Source organism: Watersipora subatra, chromosome 1 (genome assembly GCF_963576615.1).
Source record: "Watersipora subatra chromosome 1, tzWatSuba1.1, whole genome shotgun sequence".
NCBI lineage: Eukaryota > Metazoa > Bryozoa > Gymnolaemata > Cheilostomatida > Watersiporidae > Watersipora > Watersipora subatra.
The window spans coordinates 15061180-15082052 of NC_088708.1; the positions used below are offsets into that span (position 1 = coordinate 15061180).

Consider the following 20873-nt stretch of genomic DNA (forward strand, 5'->3'; position numbering starts at 1 on the left):
TTTAACGAGTCATGCTAGCATTTTGCAAATATTATTGACAAATAAGTAAAACCAGGAAAAAGAAACGAAACGCGTTAATTTTATCTGCAGTCATGAACGTGTTGGAAGTTTTTACAGGAAACCCTTTAAACACTGCAGTGGGTCAACTGATAGGTCAGTGACAGTTCTCTTTCACGAATCAGTCCGAGTTTGTAGTGTTTCAATATGCTTTCTCGTTTTGAAAAAAAGACTTCAAATAAGCTCGAAATATCAAACGATGGTGTGATTTTATGGGCTCTGTTTATATATTTGAAAAGTGTTTTTAAACTTATTTGATTGCTTATAACAGATCAGTTTAAATTTGTTTGGAAACTGTAGAAAGGACGTTGCCAAAGACATAATAAACAGAGTTAAACTCTACGATGTTGTTCTTGGCAAGTTGTTTGTCATCCTGATAGTATGATAGATGATATGCCGAAGCAAATTGTACAATAGCTCAGAATCAGCGATGGTTTGGCAGTTAGTGACAAGAGGTTATTTTGCAAACTCTATTGATCGAATTTTCCACTACATCACGTTTGTTTCTCGCCAGATGAAGTTGCTACAAAGGTTTTGTGAAAGGTTTTTTGTTTCTAGCCCAATTTCTTAATTATTAAACCAGAAATAAACAAAACTCCATCTCATTACACCGTTAATGATTTATCAGGCCTGTATTCTGGTGTAAACGTTAGTAGCTGTACCCAAGCCTGCACTGCAAATGGAGTCGCTGCTCGCAGATGTTACAAGTTTGTAATGCAATCAAAAAAGATTTTTTCTTTATAGCCTAATTTTGCATAACCTACACAATTGATTTTAGAGTTGAATAAGCAGTTAGGCTTGTTTTTATTGTCTAGATCACCAGTAATATTTACTTCAGTGAGTACATGCATAATTTGATTTTTTAATGTTTCAAATATTAATTTATGCAATAATTAATGCTAAAGCATGACTACTTTCTATGTTAGCAAAATCAAATAAATTCCGTTGCTAGTAGTAAACTAGGTTTATTATTTTTCAATAAATAATCTCTTATTGTTATACAGTAGGCCTAATCGAATATGTTGAATAACAATACATTATATAACTACGTTACTATATGTTTGGTAGATATATAACTACCAAGCAATGTTTTTGCTAACCCTTATCAAAATTTGTAAGTATAAACTTACTATTTCGTTAAATTTTTGAAACTGCCAAAGTGTTTGTCTATAATTCTCTAAAATAAGGTAGGAAAGCTACATAGAGTAGAGGAAGAAGTCTGTCTTGAGGGTCTAGTTTGTCATAATTGTGAACGAGTAAAGAATGCAGGTCTACTATTTCAGTATTGTTACTGTTGTCAATAGGGATATTATGAATATGACAATGGATATTAAGAAAAGTGTTAAAGGCAATATTCTAGCAGAGACTATACCTAACATATTAGTCAATGCTGTAGTCTAGCAAGTTGCTATCATGATAGTTTGTTTTGTTAACAGTACGCCACAAGCTCTTTGGGTCATTTGGTTGGTTCTCTCATTTTCAACTGATCTATCAACCAGATGATGCATCGAACTACCTAACAAGTTTTAGTATTATTTGTATTATTAGGGAAAGAGACTAGTTTTTTAATGGTTATTAGCATTATTCGTAAGTTCTGGAAACTCATTTTAACAGCTGTTAGCTATACAAGATCAATGTACACGCAGGTTAACGAGCTCTAAATGGTCTCTGTTATGCTCTATAGGTGGTGCTAGGTAGTTAGTAGGCTTACATGGAATTCTTTCCAACTATCAACTTGTTAGTCACAGTACATCTTTCACAGGATAAAAGTACGCTGTCTTATGTAATTTTGTTCTTTCTACAAACTATCCAAATCTAATTATTTTGAGTGAATGCTGCATATAGATATATTTAAACTGTTTTTTCTCATCATTTTGAATGTAGCACAGAGTAGAATGAGCTTACATGTATATGTGACAATTACTTGCTCATTCTCACAGCATCTTTGCTTCTTGCAGACCGAGCTACAGATGGCAGCTTGGAAAGTGATGACTGGACCCTTAACATGGAAATTTGTGACATTATTAATCAAACTGAGGATGGGTGAGTTACTGAGATCTGCTAAACTGTCAAACCAAAAAGCTGAACGATCGTGAAAATATAGCTTTATCATACATAACGACACTAGCTCCTTGTTGTCACCATGCACTAGTGTGCAGGACAAGATATATTTTTAAAATATCAGCCTGTTCAGATGTAATACATCTGCTGGGTATTCCTTTCAGGAGCTGTCTGTATTTGCAGGCCTAAAGATGCCGTTCGCGCAATTCGAAAAAAGATTTCCAATTCAGTGGGAAAGGACTGGAGAGCCATTACTTACTGTCTAGTGGTTAGTACAAATCATCGTTACTCTTAGTCTCCCAGTTTTATTGGCTTGCCAGTAGTCAAAATTACGTGACTAATCTTCCACAGCTCAAGCATTATTAGTAGTTATGGGTTTCTTGTCTTTTAGTTCTCTTGGATTGAAGATAGTCAATGTTCTTAGGCTTCCAGCTCTAATAGCTTTGGAAAAATCCAGGGCCCTGATGGAGTTTTTTTGCGATGTATCAAGCAATGTGCTTGCTTGATAATCACAGTTTCTTTACGATGAATATGCAACTGGTCAATAATTCCTAGAAATATACAATTCCTCCCCGAATTGAGTATCATCTGCGTGGCTGGCTCTTTGAGACGCGTATGAGTACCGTGGGAATTGGTTATTCATAGTCTTCGCTTGCTAACCCTCCATTACTGAATGCTTCTCTTCCACTGTGTCTCAACATGTCGGGGTTGTTCATACATCAGAGCTTACCTTATTCAGGCGCATAAGTCTCAAAAGTCTGGTTTCTGTCGCGTAGTAGTCTCTCAAATATAATTGTTAACACTAGTCAGCTAATGGCGCATCAAAATTCTAGCATGAGGTTAGTATTAGCAAAATATTGTTCCACAAGAATGAAATGAATGAGCTGTTTTTATATAATTTTATAGTTGACAGTAAATATATTGTTTGGTAGAATGTATATGTGACACACGACAATCATATATGCCCACATAAAGGCAGTAACTAAATACTTCTAGTGTAGGTAGGTTTATAGGTGTGTAGGTTGGTTGGGATGTGTAGTTGGATGGGTGAGTGTTTAGTTGGATGAGTGTTTAGGTAGGTGGATGGGTGTATAGGTGGGTGTATGGGTGTATAGGCGGGTGCATGGATGTATAGGTGGGTGAATAGGTGTGTAGGTAGGTGGATGGGTGTGTAGGTAGGTGGATAGGTGTGTAGGTAAGTGGATGGTTGTATAGCTTGGTGGATAGCAGGGTTTTGCATTTGCTGTAAGTTGTTAACAGCATACATTGGCGTGACTGCTGACGGTGTGGCCTTGCAGTTACTACTAGATGCTACTCGATTCTCTTCAGGTATTGGAGACTTGTGTAAAAAACTGTGGCAAAAGGTTTCACATTCAAGTCGCCAACAAAGACTTTCTTCACGACTTGGTGAAAATCATAGCTCCAAAGAACGAGCCAACAGTTTTGGTGCAAGAGAAAATACTTGGCCTCATCCAGGTATGCTTCCTATTCAATAATTGTCGATCAACTACTGTATTAGTTAGACTCTGTGTGCACTCTCTGCTCCTTCTCAGTCGATCAACTACTGTATTAGTTACACCCTGTGTGCACTCTACTTCTCTTCAGTCAATCAACTACTGTATTAGTTAGACTCTGTGTGCACTCTCTACTCCTTTTCAGTCAATCAACTACTGTATAATTAGTTACACTGTGCACTATTTGCTCCTCATCTGCCGATCAACTACTGTATTAGTTACACTCTGCGTGCACTCTCTACTCCTTTTCAGTCGATCAACTACTGTATTAGTTAGACTCTGTGTGCCCTCTCTACTCCTCTTCAGTCGATCAACTACTGTATTAGTTAGAATCTGTGTGCACTCTCTACTCCTCTTCAGTCGACCAACTACTGTATTAGTTAGACTCTGTGTGCACTCTCTACTCCTCTTCAGTCGATCAACTACTATATTAATTAGACTCTTTGTGCACTCTCTACTCCTCTTCAGTCGATCAACTACTGTATTAGTTAGACTCTGTTGGCACTCTCTACTTCTCTTCAGTCGATCAACTACTGTATTAGTTACACCCTGTGTGCACTCTACTTCTCTTCAGTCAATCAACTACTGTATTAGTTAGACTCTGTGTGCACTCTCTACTCCTTTTCAGTCAATCAACTACTGTATAATTAGTTACACTGTGCACTATTTGCTCCTCATCTGCCGATCAACTACTGTATTAGTTACACTCTGCGTGCACTCTCTACTCCTTTTCAGTCGATCAACTACTGTATTAGTTAGACTCCGTGTGCCCTCTCTACTCCTCTTCAGTCGATCAACTACTGTATTAGTTAGAATCTGTGTGCACTCTCTACTCCTCTTCAGTCGACCAACTACTGTATTAGTTAGACTCTGTGTGCACTCTCTACTCCTCTTCAGTCGATCAACTACTGTATTAATTAGACTCTTTGTGCACTCTCTACTCCTCTTCAGTCGATCAACTACTGTATTAGTTAGACTCTGTTGGCACTCTCTACTTCTCTTCAGTCGATCAACTACTGTATCAGTTAGACTCTGTGAGCACTCTCTACTCCCCTTCAGTCGATCAACTACTGTGTTAATTAGACTCTGTGTGCACTTTCTACTACTCTTCAGTCGATCAACTACTGTATTAGTTAGACTCGGTGTGCACTCTCTACTCCCCTTCAGTCGATCAACTACTGTGTTAATTAGACTCTGTGTGCACTATCTACTACTCCTCAGTCGATCAACTACTGTATTAGTTAGACTCTGTGTGCACTCTCTACTCCTCTTCAGTCGATCAACTGCTGTATTAGTTACACTCTGCGCACACTCTTTCATTCTCATCAGTCAATCGATTCCTGTATTAGTAACTCCTGTATTGTCAGTGGTTGCTGGTTAAATACCTCACAATTGTTACTGGTTTTATGATTATCTTGTACACTTTAGTCATGGGCTGATGCGTTCAGAGGTGCATCAGAGTTGAAGGCAGTCGAGATTACCTACCAGGAGCTCAAGTCTAAAGGTATAGAGTTTCCCGCTACTGACCTTGATCACCTGGCACCAATTCATACTCCTAAGGTACTGTACCAGACACTCTTCAATGCCTGATGTGCCACTGTAGATGTATCTAGTTACGTCACCGATTCATACCCCTAAAGCCTGGTTCCCATATATGTCGCAAAGCACCGGCGACAGTACCGCAGGCTATTAGCGGTTAAATGGGAACCTACACGTCGAGTACCGCCGAGGACTGCGGGTAGTAGCCAGCAGCAACGCAATAGTTAAGCGCTGTTCAAATTTCGCAAAAGGCTGCAGGCAAAACCTTCCCGAAATGCACTGTACAGGTGAAGGTCACCATTAAAAAAACGACATGGCAAGCGAACATTTTATTTGATTACGCGATTATGTTTAGCGATGTAGTTTTATATGTGAACAGATGCCGGCGAGCCTAGCGTCGCAAGCGTTTTGCTGCGCAAGTTTCCGCCGGAGTCTCGCAATCGATATGGGAACCAGGCTTAAGGCTCTGTCCCAGACATTCTTCAAGGCTTGATGTGCCTCTGTAGATGTATCTAGTTATGTATGTAGCAGTTATGACGAGTATACCAGTGCATCACCACATATTTCCTCAGTAATAGCTGGGTGAACGGTTACGATTTTGTTGCCAATTTCTGTCGCAACCAGTAATGTAGAAACTCTAAGCTTTTAGTCAGCAGGTATGTAAATTACATGTCTCATAACTGATGTATCATCAGTTTCTATATATTCATGTAAACCTCTCATAGCCAGCCTTCTAAGGATTAGTGTATTCCGATTTTTGTAACCTACTGTTTTTCACATTTTGGACTTTGGCAAAACGTCTGTAGCATATATGTAGGTTTTTCTTATTGAATGTTAAGTTTTAAAGCTTAGTACTATCTTAGTACATCTGTTCCTCTGCATACAAACATGTTTAGTATTGATCATCTGGTCATTGTACTCCCCAGGACTATGAGCCATCCTGGAGTCTGAAAAGGGTAAGGTAGCTTATACCCATTTTAACTTCTGCAATACGAGGGTTCAAAGTGACAGTTTGATTGGCACTAGCTATACGCAGGCTCTTTACCTATTTGCTATTTGATGGTTGAATTAATTCCACTTACAAGAATGCTACATGTACTTGTATACGCTGGTCTATTCTCACTCAGCATATCAAGGAGGTTCCTATCGATGGCCATATCTGATGTGATTGGCTGGCTGTATGATTGAAAAAGCTGGGTGGGGAAATATAATTATCGCAGCTTGCTTCTGGCTCGTATTCTATCTTTTTATTATTTCTTGAGTAAGATCGTGTAAGATATGGTATGATACCTTTCAGTAGATGGTAGTATGTTTGTGATAGTTGTACAATACACATGTATGTGTTCTCAATTGAACTTTAAATAATGTTTGTAAAATGGAAGTAAGTTTCTAGAGTATTTAAAGCTGGATTTAACCAACAAGAGTGTCAAGCGAGGCGTACACCAATGTGTGACTTGCAGACTCACAGAGCTCAGTGATAGAGCACTCAATATTTTCATGCTGGTATTTTTACCCGCAGTCTCCAAAACCTTGTCTTTTATTGCCTCAAGTCGGTTGTCAGCATTTATAGGACAGACATACGCGTACATGTAAGAATAAGCCCTATATTATACATGTAAGCCAGTGCAGATAGCTAGTTCTCCATGTCTGATGATCAATAACCAATACTACATGGCTGCTTGATTTACCCTCGAATTGATCTGTCGAGATTGACATGTATGAGATTAGCCATTCGTTAATATGTGCCTATTACAGAGTCACCCAGATCCATCGGCAGCTAGGACTGGTACCGCCCCTGCACACACAGCTCCTGCACACACAGCTCCTGCACACACCGCTTCAGGACAGCTTCCTCCTAGAGCAGTGAGTACTATGGAAGGTTTTCCTTATCAGTCAGTAAATTCCTGTTTCATACAGAAGATTCACGGTTTTAATTATTCATATTTTATATCCATGAACCACAATGGTTAGTTTGACTCTTATGTCTATTGTTCTTTGCAGTCAGTTTTGTGGCACTGTCACTAATATAGTTTTATATCTGTTACTATATCAGGTTTATCGTAATACTTTGTGTCACCATGTTAACTCACTGGTTGTTTCCATGTGTCTTGATGATTGGAATGTTACCCCTATTTTCTAATGACACGCTGTTACCATCTGGGTGACATCGTCAAACTCGACTAGTGCCATCTAGACATAAGCTAGTGTCACCTTAGCATCATTACGGCTAATGTCACAGGTGTCACCACGAGTAATGTCACTCACATAGGTGTCACTATGACTAGCGGCACATAAGTGTCACTATGACTCACGTTACATAGGTGTTGACTAATGACTAATGTTGCATACTGTAGGTGTCATTATGACTAATGTCAAATAGGTGTCACCATGACAAGGTGTCACACTTGTGACACCGTGTCAATGTTGTCAGTGATGCTCCTGTACTGGTGTAATTTGTGTCACCCTTTCCTATTGTCTCTCCCTTGTGCCACCCTATATAACAACCCTGCCACTGGTGCTACCAGTGCTTTTCTGTTTGTGTTACCTCAATATCTTCATGGCTAGTTCTCTCTTGGGTATTGCCAATTTGTCAGTCTCTCACAACATTTCCAGTTGCTCCGTAGGCTTTATTATGCTTTTGCCAAGCGTGTCACTTATAATCTTCACTTTGAATGTATCTAATTAAACACACTTCTGCTTGAAAGGGCCGCTATGCTAAACTAGAAGATGAACCAGAGGATGATAAGGTATCACTGATTATTGTACTCGTGTCCTAACAAACAATCCTACTAGTTTCAGCCCTTCTATAACACCACATTGTTTATTGTTTATATATATGTAGTCCTTTCTTTTGCCAGCAGAGAAAGTTTTTACTGACTGTAACCATGCATGATGGTACATGCATGGGGTAACTAATTGGTCAAAGTTTGCTCAGACGCCATGATCACAGCTGGTTTAGTCTTTAGAATTCCTCTAGGAGTTATATAAACATGTACACTATATTTCTGTTTTGTCTTCACTCAATGTTTTATTTGTTTCACTCTCGCACTACTAAATTCAATAACTGATAATAATTCAATAACTGATAATTAATTGATAACTGTACATGTGTGTATCTTACTTTCCTTTTTGCTGCAATACCCAACTGAATGCCATGTTAGGTGTAACGATTTCCTATATGCAATGTCTATTGGATTTTATGCCTTGCAAGTTATGAGACCATACTGAGCGCAATACCCTGATAAACTCAATGTCCTACTAACTGCAATACCCTGCTAACTGCAATATCTTGCTAGCTACGATACCCTACTAGCTACGATACTCTACTAGCTGGCTGCATACTCATACTGGTTGCATGAATTTACTAGCTGCATGAATTTACTAGCTGCAAGCATTAGGTCACCAAGCAATCTTCATCAGGTCACAGCTGTTGAACAGCTGGAGTCCATCACTTTGGAAAAACTGTTACCGGTAATTGTTTTGATTGCTATAGCTTCCTAGTAGATAATGTTATATAGTTCATATCGTTCACTCTTTGCTTTAGCTCTTACATTAGGCTGTGTTGCAGGTAGTAAACATGGTGTAAGTTTTTTTGTATATCGTTCTGTTGTAGACTCCAACAGCCTATCCAGCTACAATTGTCCCGGGAAGTGGTCCTGTCCAAGCTGAGCGACCTGGTGGATCTCGAACTGTTGGACCTGAACAAATGAGCAAACTAAGAGCTGATATCGACATAGTGCAAGGTGACGATGTAGTGCAAAGTAGTGTGCAGTAGTGCAAGGTGGTGCAGTAGTGCAATATAGTGCAGTAATGCAAAGTTGCGTGGTAGTCTAGTAGTGTAAGGCGGTGCAGTAGTGCAATATAGTGCAGTAATGCAAAGTAGCGTGGTAGTGTAGTAGTGCAAGGTGGTGCAGTAGTGCAATGTGGTGCAGTAGTGCAATATAGTGCAGTAATGCAAAGTTGTGTGGTAGTCTAGTAGTGCAACGCGGTGCAGTAGTGCAAGGTAGTGTTGTATTGCAAGGTATTTTAATAATGCAAGATAGTGCAGTAGGGCAAGGTAGTGTAGTAGTAAGACGGTGAGATACCGTCAAACCTTTATTTTTCAACCTTCCCTTAGAGTGGCGCTTTATTAGAAGTAACATTCAAATAAAGGCTGGTGTTGTATTTTTCAAACACCTCGTCAGGATGTTGAAAAGATAAATTTAACCCCTTCACTGGCGAATCGAATGTCATCTATATTTTGCACTCTTCTTCAGTCAGTGCCACATTAAGCCAGCAGGAAATTTGCCAACCTATCTCCGACTTGTAGATTTTTTAAATAAATATGCATGAGGAAACTGATACACGTCTCTACCAGTTGATATATATTGCTTGCAATAAACCAATGATGATCTTATAGCCTACGTTGCAATTTGTGAGAACTTCAAAGATTTTTATTTCATTTTAAATTTGAAGGTGTATTTTTATTTTATAACCATATTTAACAAGGTTGCATAAAAGCTCATTACACTCATCGATATGTTTGCTACAGTTTGCAGCCAAAACTGGCTTTTTATGTGCAATAGAACAGGAGTTATGATCGTCAATCCATTGTAAGCCGAGTTCAAATCACTGCAATCATGCTATCAAATAATATGCTATAAACATGCAAATTTGTAAGTTTTATAATAATAATCTATCAAATGCCACGATATATCTATCACTTGCTTCAAAAGCAAGTGACATAAACAAACCATATTTATAATACATGCACCAATAAAATTAACATTTTTGAAACAAAAATATTAGCATCGTTTACTTGACCAGTTGTATTTTGATTGTTGCCTTTGTTCAAAACCATTTCATATTCTTCTGGCTGTTTAATACCTTCTAGTGTCTTCTGATATCACCTATTTTTCTGCACAACTGAGCTAGTGGATATAAGCGCCCAAACAATTTTTTAGCAATGCAAAGCTTTTTATGGGAAGCCATTTTAAATAGAAACTTTAGCCCAAATGGAGAGAACCCACGTATAATCAAATTAGCCTCAAAATGTTAGCCTCAAAATACATATTAGCACATTTTCCATCGTAAATGCGAAAACTTTTTCCCACATACATCGAGGTATCAAGACCGCATTAAAAAAGGAAATACTTTTAGATACTACTATACAGTTACTAATTATTTTTATGGTGTTGCAATCAAAGTTTCTAATAAAAAACCTAAAGACTTGGAATTTGAAAACAGACTTTGATACAAACAATGAATGAAGTAATTGCTATTTGATGTAATCGAGTCATTATTAGTACCGTTTTGTGGAGATTTTTTTATAGTGTTGGTCAAATAAAAGTGGCTTTCAAATAGAAGTGGCGTTCAATAAAAGGGTGGCGCTCTATTTTTCAACCCCTTTCCCATAGTGGCGCTCAAAAAAAGGTGGTGTTCAAATAAAGGTGGTGTTCAAATAAAGGTGGTGTTCAAATAGAGTTTTTACAGTAACTAGCAATTTGATGTAACATAATGTCATACTAAATACTTAACCCTTGTCATATACTCTATTTATCTCATTCAGGAAACTGCCGAGTGTTCAATGAAATGTTGAACGCAGCTACCCCAGGCTCCTCCGAGATGTCTCCGGACACTATAGAGCTACTCAGAGAGCTAAGCCGGACTTGTAGACAGATGCAGCAGAGAGTTGTGGTTCTCATAGAGCAGCTGGCAGATGAACAGGTTTGACCAACAGTTTTTCTTTTACCTATCATACTTAAGGCGTGGGCACACGAGCACCGAACCGACGTAGGTTCGGTTCGGAGGCTGGTTAGGTTCGTGGCACATGTCACACGGCCACCGAAGTAACTTCGCTTTTTAGATACCATATGTATAGAGACAGGACACGGTTTCATTAGTAGTTTTTATGTATTTGAGTTAAATATTTCTATTGTAAACAAAAAACTTTGAAGAACAATTATAGATCATAATTACACAGCAGATTTATCAGAAGATCGTTCAGCTGCTCAAAATAAATCACTCGATACAAAGGTTTTGCCAACCCTTTCCATCAACATAATTATATTTTTTTATTAACATATGAATGTTTTTCTATGCTGAGTACATAACAAACAAAAACAGTATTTATCATAGTACCGTGGTTTTACATAAATAAATCAGTCAACGATACTTCATCAGGATGAATATGACACATTACTTATATTCTACAAGAAAGAAAATCACAATTCTCTTACATTTATGCAAAACTTAAGTGCAACATCTTACATTTATGCAACACAATCACAAGTCCGGGTGAACCTTGTCGTAAATTGCTTCATGTTGTTTATTTAACGAAATAAAAGTATCGTCCCATTTATTTTTTAAATTTACTCACACGCACGTAAAGAGAAATGCGACGCGTGCTCGCTAAAATTCTAGAATTTTAATCAGCCAATAAGAGCAAGGGTTCAGCCACGAAATTTCGAGCAGTACCGAAATGATTCGTTTCGGCTAGAAATGTCTTCAGCCGAACTTTTTACAGTTGAGAACGACGTCGTTTTGCGTCATTGAGTTCGGTTCGGTGCTCATGTGACCACTCCTTTAGAGTCCTCTCCATTAGAGTCAGCACTGGCTCTATCAAACATGGTGATTGGCAGCAGTTTGTGATGTAATACGCTGTGATGTAATATGCTGTGGTGTAATACATATTTTTGTTTTTCCATTATTTCAAGAATACATGCTAATCTTGTGTATGCTAGTAGTTAGAAAGTAGATAAGTGCTGGGTTGTGAAGTGTCGAATTTTTCAGGCTGGGTTGGCTGTTATTGGGTTGGGAAGAGTTCATCTGGTAAGGGAAGAGTTCGTAAGGGATGGGTTGAGATATGTTGGGTTGATATGTGTCGGGTTGATATGTGTCGGGTTGATATGTGTCGGGTTGAGATGTGTTGGGTTGAAATGCGTTAGGTTGAGATGTGTTGGGTTGATATGTGTTGGATTGATATGTGATGGGTTGAGATGTGTTGGGTTGAGATGTTTCGGGTTGAGATTTTTCGGGTTGATATGTGTCGGGTTGAGATGTGTCGGGTTGAGATGTGTCGGGTTGAGATGTGTTGGGCTGATATGTGTCGGGTTGAGATGTGTCGTGTTGATATGTGTCGGGTTGAGATGTGTAGGGTTGAGATGTGTCGGGTTGAGATGTGTCGTGTTGATATGTGTCGGGTTGAGATGTTTCGGGTTGAGATGTGTCGGGTAGAGATGTGTCGGGTTGAGATGTGTCGGGTTGAGATGTGTCGGGTTGAGATGTGTCGGGTTGATATGTGTCGGGTTGAGATGTGTCGGGTTGATATGTGTCGGGTTGAGATGTGTAGGGTTGAGATGTGTCGGGTTGAGATGTGTCGGGTTGAGATGTGCCGGGTTGATATGTGTCGGGTTGATATGTGTCGGGTTGATATGTGTCGGGTTGAGATGTGTCGGGTTGAGATGTGTCGGGTTGAAATGCGTTGGGTTGAGATGTGTTGGGTTGATATGTGTTGGGTTGATATGTGATGGGTTGATATGTGTCGGGTTGAGATGTGTTGGGCTGATATGTGTCGGGTTGAGATGTGTCGGGTTGAGATGTGTCGGGTTGATATGTGTCGGGTTGAGATGTGTCGGGTTGTGATGTGTAGGGTTGAGATGTGTCGGGTTGATATGTGTCGTGTTGATATGTGTCGGGTTGATATGTGTTGGGTTGAGATGTGTCGGGTTGAGATGTGTCGGGTTGATATGTGTCGGGTTGATATGTGCCGGGTTGATATGTGTCGGGTTGATATGTGTCGGGTTGAGATGTGTCGGGTCAAGTGAATACTCACAAACCGTTTTCTCGGCAATTGTATTTGCCAAAATCATGCTGGGGCTAAGATTTTAGACTGAATGTGCTTTTGTGTAGTGAACATCTGGTATTTAAGGTTTTTGGGGCCTATGCAACTGCTCCAATATGGGCAACTTCTCAAATTTTATCTACACTTAATAGCCTATTAGTTATAACCAATTCTAAAATATGCCATGCTAAAACTTAACAAGCTTTTGTGTTCATTCAGGTTAGAATTATCTTTTCCTAAGTTAATATTATTTTATTATTCTTATAAATATTAGTGAAACAAGCACTGATTTAAGAAATACGTAAAAGATTTATACACTACACAATCAGTATAACAGGGAATGCGAAGAGATTCAATTAAATAAATTTTGATGGCAGCTATACGAATACATTAGTGGAATAGATATAATGTAAAATTTGGAGTACCAGGAAGAAAATTGTTTATTCTCATCTTTTAGTCATTTTATGGGGAACCAAAGCTACCACCTAATCTTGCTCTTCCAGTCTGTACTATTCTTTGTGCTTGCTCAGTCAAGGCTGCTATTTACCTGGTTATTACTTCAGTAGTCCGGGCATCTGATGAAGTAACATCTGATGAAGTAACATACGTATTCACCTAGTATTCTTTAAGTATTTAGATATCCGTATTGGAGCTCCATATTTTTTGATAAATATAGTATAGGTTTAGCGGTTAAAGCCTTCAAACTACGCAGAGTCTGTGCTATAACAGATACATGTGTATACATAGTTTATACACTGGATAGCCAGTTATATGACTCCTACACTCTTCAGACGCATAACATGATTATTGAGTTTCACTTAAATAAATTTAGTTTACTAAAAGCTAAATTTTAGCATGTATTTTACTAAACTTCAACTTTGTAATCGGCTAAAATTTTATTACTTATCTGTTTTGAATTCATTTTTACTATAACTTATAATGAATAGCGCTGAACTAAGATAGCGAGCAACGTATATTTCTTTCAGGTGTTGTAGGCGGGATTTTGACAAGTAACACATCAGAATTTTTGTTATTTCGTTGTAGTCAGTACACCGACTGCCAAATTTTAATTTCTTGAGAAATTTTTGTTGATATCATATGGCAGAAAAAAAGTTGCAAAAAAATTTGTTCGCGTATGAGGACAGAAAAACTATGGTGTTCTATATAGTAAGGCAGAAAAACTCTCATAACAGGGAGCGGGACCCGAAAACGCACTGTATTTATTAATAATTGAGCGTGTGGAATTACGAAAAGCGTATACAGTCTATGGTAAGAGCGATGAGAATGGTAAGAATGGCTTAGCCTTGTGGTTAGGTGCGCATGTTTACAAACGTTGTGTGTTCTAGATCTAATCCAGTTCAAATCGCATTGTCCAAGCCAGTTCAAAGTTCACTCTCAGATTTTAATCGCTATAGCTGGACAGTCGAATGACAAACTGAAATTTATATAGATTCATGCGGAGTGTGTAAACAGATGTTGTGACTGCACATACAGGTGACAGAGGTGCTCTTGAGGGTGAATGATGATCTTAACAATGCCTTCTTGCGCTACGACAGACTTGAGAGATTCCTGAACATGCCTGTTGCGAGTCAGCCTGCCAATCCCAACCTTCCACCACCTTCCATAGACGCTGTCATTCCATCAGCAGCAGCTCCCGCTAATCAATCTCTTATCGACTTCGGGACAGATGGTGATCCGGTAGCACCACCGAGGGCGAGTGCGAGCGCTTTGGCAGCGCATGTAGACAGCATGAGTCTAACCTCTCCTTCAAACATTGCGAGCATAAGTGATGTGCCTACGAGTAATCCAGCTCCCAAGCCTGCAGGTAATTACTAGGCTCTATAAGTCTCTGGTGTATTTTGTTCTAGAAGCTTCTAGAAGCTAGAAGCTTCTTGGCTGCTCCTTAGTCAGAAGTTTCTAAAGAGCTATAGAGTTGTAAAAGGAAGACTTAGTCATTCAGTCATTTAATTTCCTTCTATAAAATATTTCATAACTATGCGCACACTAGTAGGCATGCGAAAAACTCATCCTTCCATCTGTTTGTGTTTAAGTTGTGCATCAGTAGATCTTTGAGAACTGGCTACAGCTCTGTGTGGGACTAGCATCATATGCCAACCCTGTATGTTATAAACAGGACAGAGTGTGAAAAAGGATTTACTCAATTGGCTTTTAATAAGCAATTGATCACATAAATGAAGAGAAGTTCAGGTAGAAAAGAACTAGAGTTGACAAGTTCATCAACTTGACTTGATTCTAGTCAGTGGTTTGGTTGGCTTGCCTCTCGGTGTTCCACTAGCGATTTTAATTGCGTACTCTTACAGAGTTTTTAGATTATCCCTATGATTGAATAAAAACATGAACTATGCAACAACACGCAATGCTTTTCCCTTGAGAGTAAACTTGCAAGCAAGTTGATGTTTACTAAAACTATTGATGAAGCTATACCATACACAATTTCTATGTAATAAATATGATGTAAATGTTCCTTCAATAGCATTTTTTGCTCGAGAGATGGTGAGAGGTCAAAAGTCAACTTATCGATGTATCGCCTAACAATCTTATTGTGACCTGTATATATCTGTCACATGTATCAATGCTAAGAGAGATCTTTCTACACAGAGTCAGATGAGTTTGATGTGTTCGTGCAATCGAGACAGTATGATGCTACGCAACACTCAACGGCTGCCAGCTACGCTTATCAGACAGAAGCTTCCCAAACCATTGGTTCTATCGGGGCTGCAGCAGCCAAATCTAGCCCTTATGTGGTCAGTGTCCATCTCATTGCATGTCTTTCTTAGATCTGCGTTGGTAGTGTCCAATTAGATACCAACACTTGTTTCTCTCTTTATATAGTTTGGCCAATACTAACAGCATCTCCTGAGGTCAACATTGGTAGTATAGTCAAACCTCCGTTTTTGACCATAATCTATTCCATAAGGCTGTTCGAAAAAGGATTTGTTTAAAACCCAAAACTATTGTTCCCATAATAATTTATGTAAGTAATTTTAATCTGTTCCAAATCTTGAAAACAACTTCCTAAAGCAGGTTTTTTAATATTTTAAGCCAGGGAACTGTATACTCATGTAATAAGAGCTCAGGTGGTATGTAAAATACAGTGATTGTCTCATAAAATCTATTAATAGACCAGACTAGGTTGAGGAATGTGCTGTACTGCTGTATCTGTAGCACTTCATGCCCCAGTTTCGTTTACTTAATCTTTTGTAGTATTTAGGAAGATTAAAAAAGTGTAAAAATAGATTGTGTGTTTTATTTTAATAAAGATTAGTCTATCTATGATGAAAAAACAAACACTCGTATGTTTTATTTTTGCCGATTTTAACATGAACATTAAATTAAAGAAGCGAAGGCAAGCCTACACGAAGGTTACGATCGACAAAAATTCTAATGAAAAAATAAAGTAATGTATCCTATCAAAGATTGCGTAAAATAAAAAGCACAACAGAAACATTTCTTGTTTTCTCATTTTACCGATAGTAACAGAAAAAAATTAAAAGCTTTTTTCGGTTTGGCTGGAAAGCAAATTTTTTGTCAAAGCATAAGGTACTCAAGATTTTTGGGTAAAACCCGATTTGGTCGAGAGAAGAGACATTCGAAAGCCGAGGTATGGGTGTATTTTGTTGTCAGTGTTAGTAATATCTCCTTGCAAGGTCAGCGTTTATGGTTAATTCTTTCAGGTTCTTCGCACTTTTTCACTTTACCAACGCTGATTCTTTCACATTTTGGTTTGCTCCAATTGTTTATCATTGAAATAATTTATCCCAAAGTTCAAAATAGATTGTTGTACATCACATCCTTGACATTTCAAAACACTGACATAGATACAATATGTAGACAGTATTCTACTGCAAATTATAATGGTGCTTGCCCTCCTCATTCTGATCAATGATGTTGCAATCAGATGACGCGTAGGCAGCTTGTATAAGTCTAATACTTCATGCATATACATGTATTAGAGATACCCCGATTCTAATTTCACCAACCGATTCAGATACCGATCCGATATACCAATTCTTATTGAAAAATAATCTAATTCAGATACCGATTCAGATCTTTTGTGTTGCATAGATAGTTGTTCATTCTATTATGCAAATATCAACATAATGCAAAGAAAATATAAATATTAATGTATTTATATGTTTGTATTTATGGAAAAAAATGTATATACATACTGACATACCGTGCATGTAGTAACAAAACAGTCCATGTTTCTTGTAATTTGTAAATAAAGGTAATTACTAGAGCTGCACAATGATCGCGTTAATTAAACGATTAACGCGCCCACTACAAATAAGCGATTAACTGAGTTGAGCCAATTAATCTTCAATTAAAATGCAGCCGAGGTGATGATCTTGATGTGGTTCCTTTCCTTTGTACTGTTTAGTACCATACGTTAGTAATACTAACGTAGCAGGTTACTACCATTTAATTTACTAACAAATGAATATTATGACAAGCAACACTTTTTCACCAATAAATTACAACCACAATTATTTTGCACTCAACTATGAAAACACAGTGAGTCGCTAACATTAAACTTGTTTATACAATACAATGCACAAGCGTCGTGCCGATCTAGCTGTAAGCAGCCATGTTGTTAGCTGTTCGAACATGTTTCTAGTTAGGCTAATAGTAACAAAAGTGATTCAGTATTATTTAATACGTATCTTACAGTTTATTTTTGTTTATTTTTAAAAACTTTCTTAAGTACATTATACATGTATTTTCATTTTTCAAAAAAATCACAATCATATTTCAGCTTCAGAATATTAGTAATATAAGATTGACACTTTATTGGAACATGAAAGCAGAAAAAAATTTTCCACCTTAGGTAGCACATTTCTGTAAGTTGTTGGAAGCATAAACAAGAAAGCAAAGTGCAGTATATGCCAGAAAGAATTTGCTTACTACCACAGCACATCATCATTAAGATATATTTTTACTAATTCTCATCCTACCCGCAGAAATCATCACCAGCTGTCGCAGACAATAACTAATACTACTGACAACTGGCACTCCTGTCCCCTGTGAGTGGCTACTCTCTAAAGCTGGCAATATTTTATGTAGGAAGAGGGCATCTCTTTATTCAGATAATTTGAATAAACTGTGCTGCCTCAACTCTTGGCTGACTTAATTATAGACTTTCATAGACAGTTTTCATACTCATAACAATTATTACATTGTAACTCATATACATTGTACATAACATGTACTACTGCTAACAATTGTCTAAAATATAATTAATCTATATTTAGCTGTATTATTTGTTTTTGAATATGCAGGTTTTTGCTAGATTAATTCTAAGATTAATCGAGGATTAACTGGTTCAGACCAGTTATTAATCGCGATCAATTTTTTTTATAATCGTTGCGCAGCTTTAGTAATTACTGTCAGTGGTACAGTTCTCTCTGTGATAACGAAGTCTCTCTTCTATTGCTGAATGAACTGCTGCCCCTGTACAAATTTAGAGCAAATCAATGTTTCTTTTAATTATCGTTAGTGATTCAATTCTCTCAGTAAGAAGTCTCTTTCTTCCATCACTATCAATGTAGCCAGTTGTACTGAAGGGGGCATTCACTTGCCACAGATGATGGAAGACAGGCTAAATACTGATAAGCCACTGGGGTTACCGTTTTTTGTACGATACAAATAATACATTGTATCGTCAGGATCAAGAGAGTGATAGATGACTTTATGCATCGACTGTTTAAATCACTTTCGTAATGCTAGTAAATAGCAATATTACACTGCGTTCTTGTCTCCCATCTTTGTTATCTTGTTCGTGATTGACTGCAATAAGTCCTATCACTGTAATTGGGAAATACCACACTTTGTGATTACATCTTAGCTAAAGCAAAAAGTTTCCTCTGCTGCGTTGATCAGGCTATAGACATCAAATAAATTGTGTCGCAGGCCCGAAATTCATTAGGTAAAAGTAAGGAGCTTACAGTTGATGATTTTTTATTAGTGTGGCAGGCTAAAATATGGTTTTCTGCTAAATAGTTTATCTGTAAAAAGTATCGGGAGTTTCAGATTTTTTAAGAAAAGATCGGCCGATACCGATTCAGATACTTGACACCCATATCGGCACCGATACCGATTCCGATACTAAAATCGGGGCAACTCTAACATGTATGTTGTAACTGATTAGGAATAATGATCATTACCCAACATAACTACAAACCGTGCGCTTGCTGGTAGAACATACACTGTATATAAAAGTATCATCTGGTTGTAGGATTCAGTTGAAGCAAGTGCTACAAGCTCAGGTAAGCGGAATATAATCGATATCACAGGTTCTCTATCTAATCCACACATGCTCAGAGCTATACACTCTTCACTGTTTGATCACCTTCATTCTTCTCAACCCAATAGACTGGTTTAAACAGGCACATTCCTATTGCTCACTAAACCTTGGCAATGGGCAATCACACATCTGTTTAGTAAATATTTTAAAAAGAGTATTTTATGCGAGTGATTCATCCCTCCCTTCCTATTTTACATTTTTATCCTACAGTATTTTTAGTCTATCAGCCTTCATAATCTGGCCGTTCTGCAGGTATTCAGGTCACAAAAAATCATTATTTTACTCAAAAAACTTTTAAGGAAACCTGTAAATCTTGGTTCGACTGAACGTTAGCATAAATAAAAGTAATAAAAGTGTTTATAGTATTGCAACAATTAACAACTAAAAGGAAAGAGACAAATCTAATTAAGCTATCTTTGCAGCAGCTGTGGTCACGCTCAATTTCCCATAGCATTGCTCTATAAGAGTCGGTTATCTTAACATTGAAAAGACAACTCCTACTCAATTATGAATCACCATTCGTAAGGCTGAGTAGTAAAGAATATAGATTATTACATCAGCACCTTACCACGTTACATGATGCCATTTTAACTAAATTTTATTCTCTGCAGAGTTTGATCAGTTTCTCTCAGAGCGTGTCGCTGCAGGCGATAACCTACCTGACAAAAAGCCGGATGCTGACAGCAGTCGACCTTCTGCCTCAAAGAATGGGTCTGGTCGCCATCTTCATAAAGATGACTCTGAGAATGCTCTGTTTGCGCTCTAGACTTCATATCTTCTGTGCGTTAACTTATTGTACCATGTATCGCTTTCTGTGCCGTCTCTTATGCTAATATTCTTTCTATTATGATCACCTACTAACCATCGATAAGAGGAAGTCGATGTATGGACACTGCCGACCGCCACTATAGTTTAGACCATATTCCGGTCTGACAAATTCTATTTTATTTCATATATGGCTATCATTAAAAATTTTATGCTCAGTATGCCATCTGTGCAGACCTTGTAAACCAGACTTCATGCCATGGACACTTCTGTTCACTACATTTAGGCATAGGTGCATATATTTGTTGGCAGTATTTCTAAACAAATTGTTAATTGTTCTTCAGCGAATCAAAGGTTGCAGCGCAATTATATTATTTTTAATACTAAGCAACCTTTCTTATACCTGGCTTACGCTTTTGCTTTGTTTGTTAGCTTCTTTTTGGAGTGGAAACATTTCTCTAAAAAGCAAATTGTTTCTGATACGCTTGATAATGTTTACCACCCACTGATCATACATTTGTTGTGCTGCTAGTAAAACCATTTTCTAAGTTGTATTTTACAAAATCTAGTTTGCATAGTTAGCCTGTGAAATACATAACCATACTGTTCACTATTGCACCTCCTGCGTGTGCTGTACGTAGATGGTTAAAGGTTGACATGCAACAAAATTCACATTACAGTTATTTGGTATCAAAAGGTTCATCATGTCTTACTCTGTTGTGTTGTAGGGGCAAAGTATGTGGAAATGTGATTACAAGCTCCTAAAAGCAACAACCGAACAGTTAATTGC

General features: G+C 37.9%; 1 protein-coding gene across 2 annotated transcripts; it reads left to right on the forward strand.

The window, feature by feature from the left end:
* Positions 1-14: 14 nt before the first annotated feature.
* Positions 15-20693, forward strand: LOC137385689 (TOM1-like protein 2). 2 transcript variants are annotated; one of them, XM_068072214.1, is made up of 13 exons: positions 15-153; positions 2016-2100; positions 2302-2386; positions 3448-3594; positions 5061-5192; positions 6927-7034; positions 7877-7918; positions 8785-8914; positions 10720-10877; positions 14488-14818; positions 15613-15758; positions 19250-19280; positions 19930-20693. In XM_068072214.1, the coding sequence occupies exons 1-13, from the start codon at positions 93-95 to the stop codon at positions 20082-20084; spliced, it is 1611 nt and encodes a 536-aa protein (XP_067928315.1). In that variant the 5' UTR covers positions 15-92; the 3' UTR covers positions 20085-20693. The 2 variants fall into 2 exon arrangements, with proteins under 2 accessions (XP_067928315.1, XP_067928316.1); XM_068072215.1 differs by lacking the exon at positions 7877-7918.
* The last annotated feature ends 180 nt before the right edge of the window (positions 20694-20873 follow it).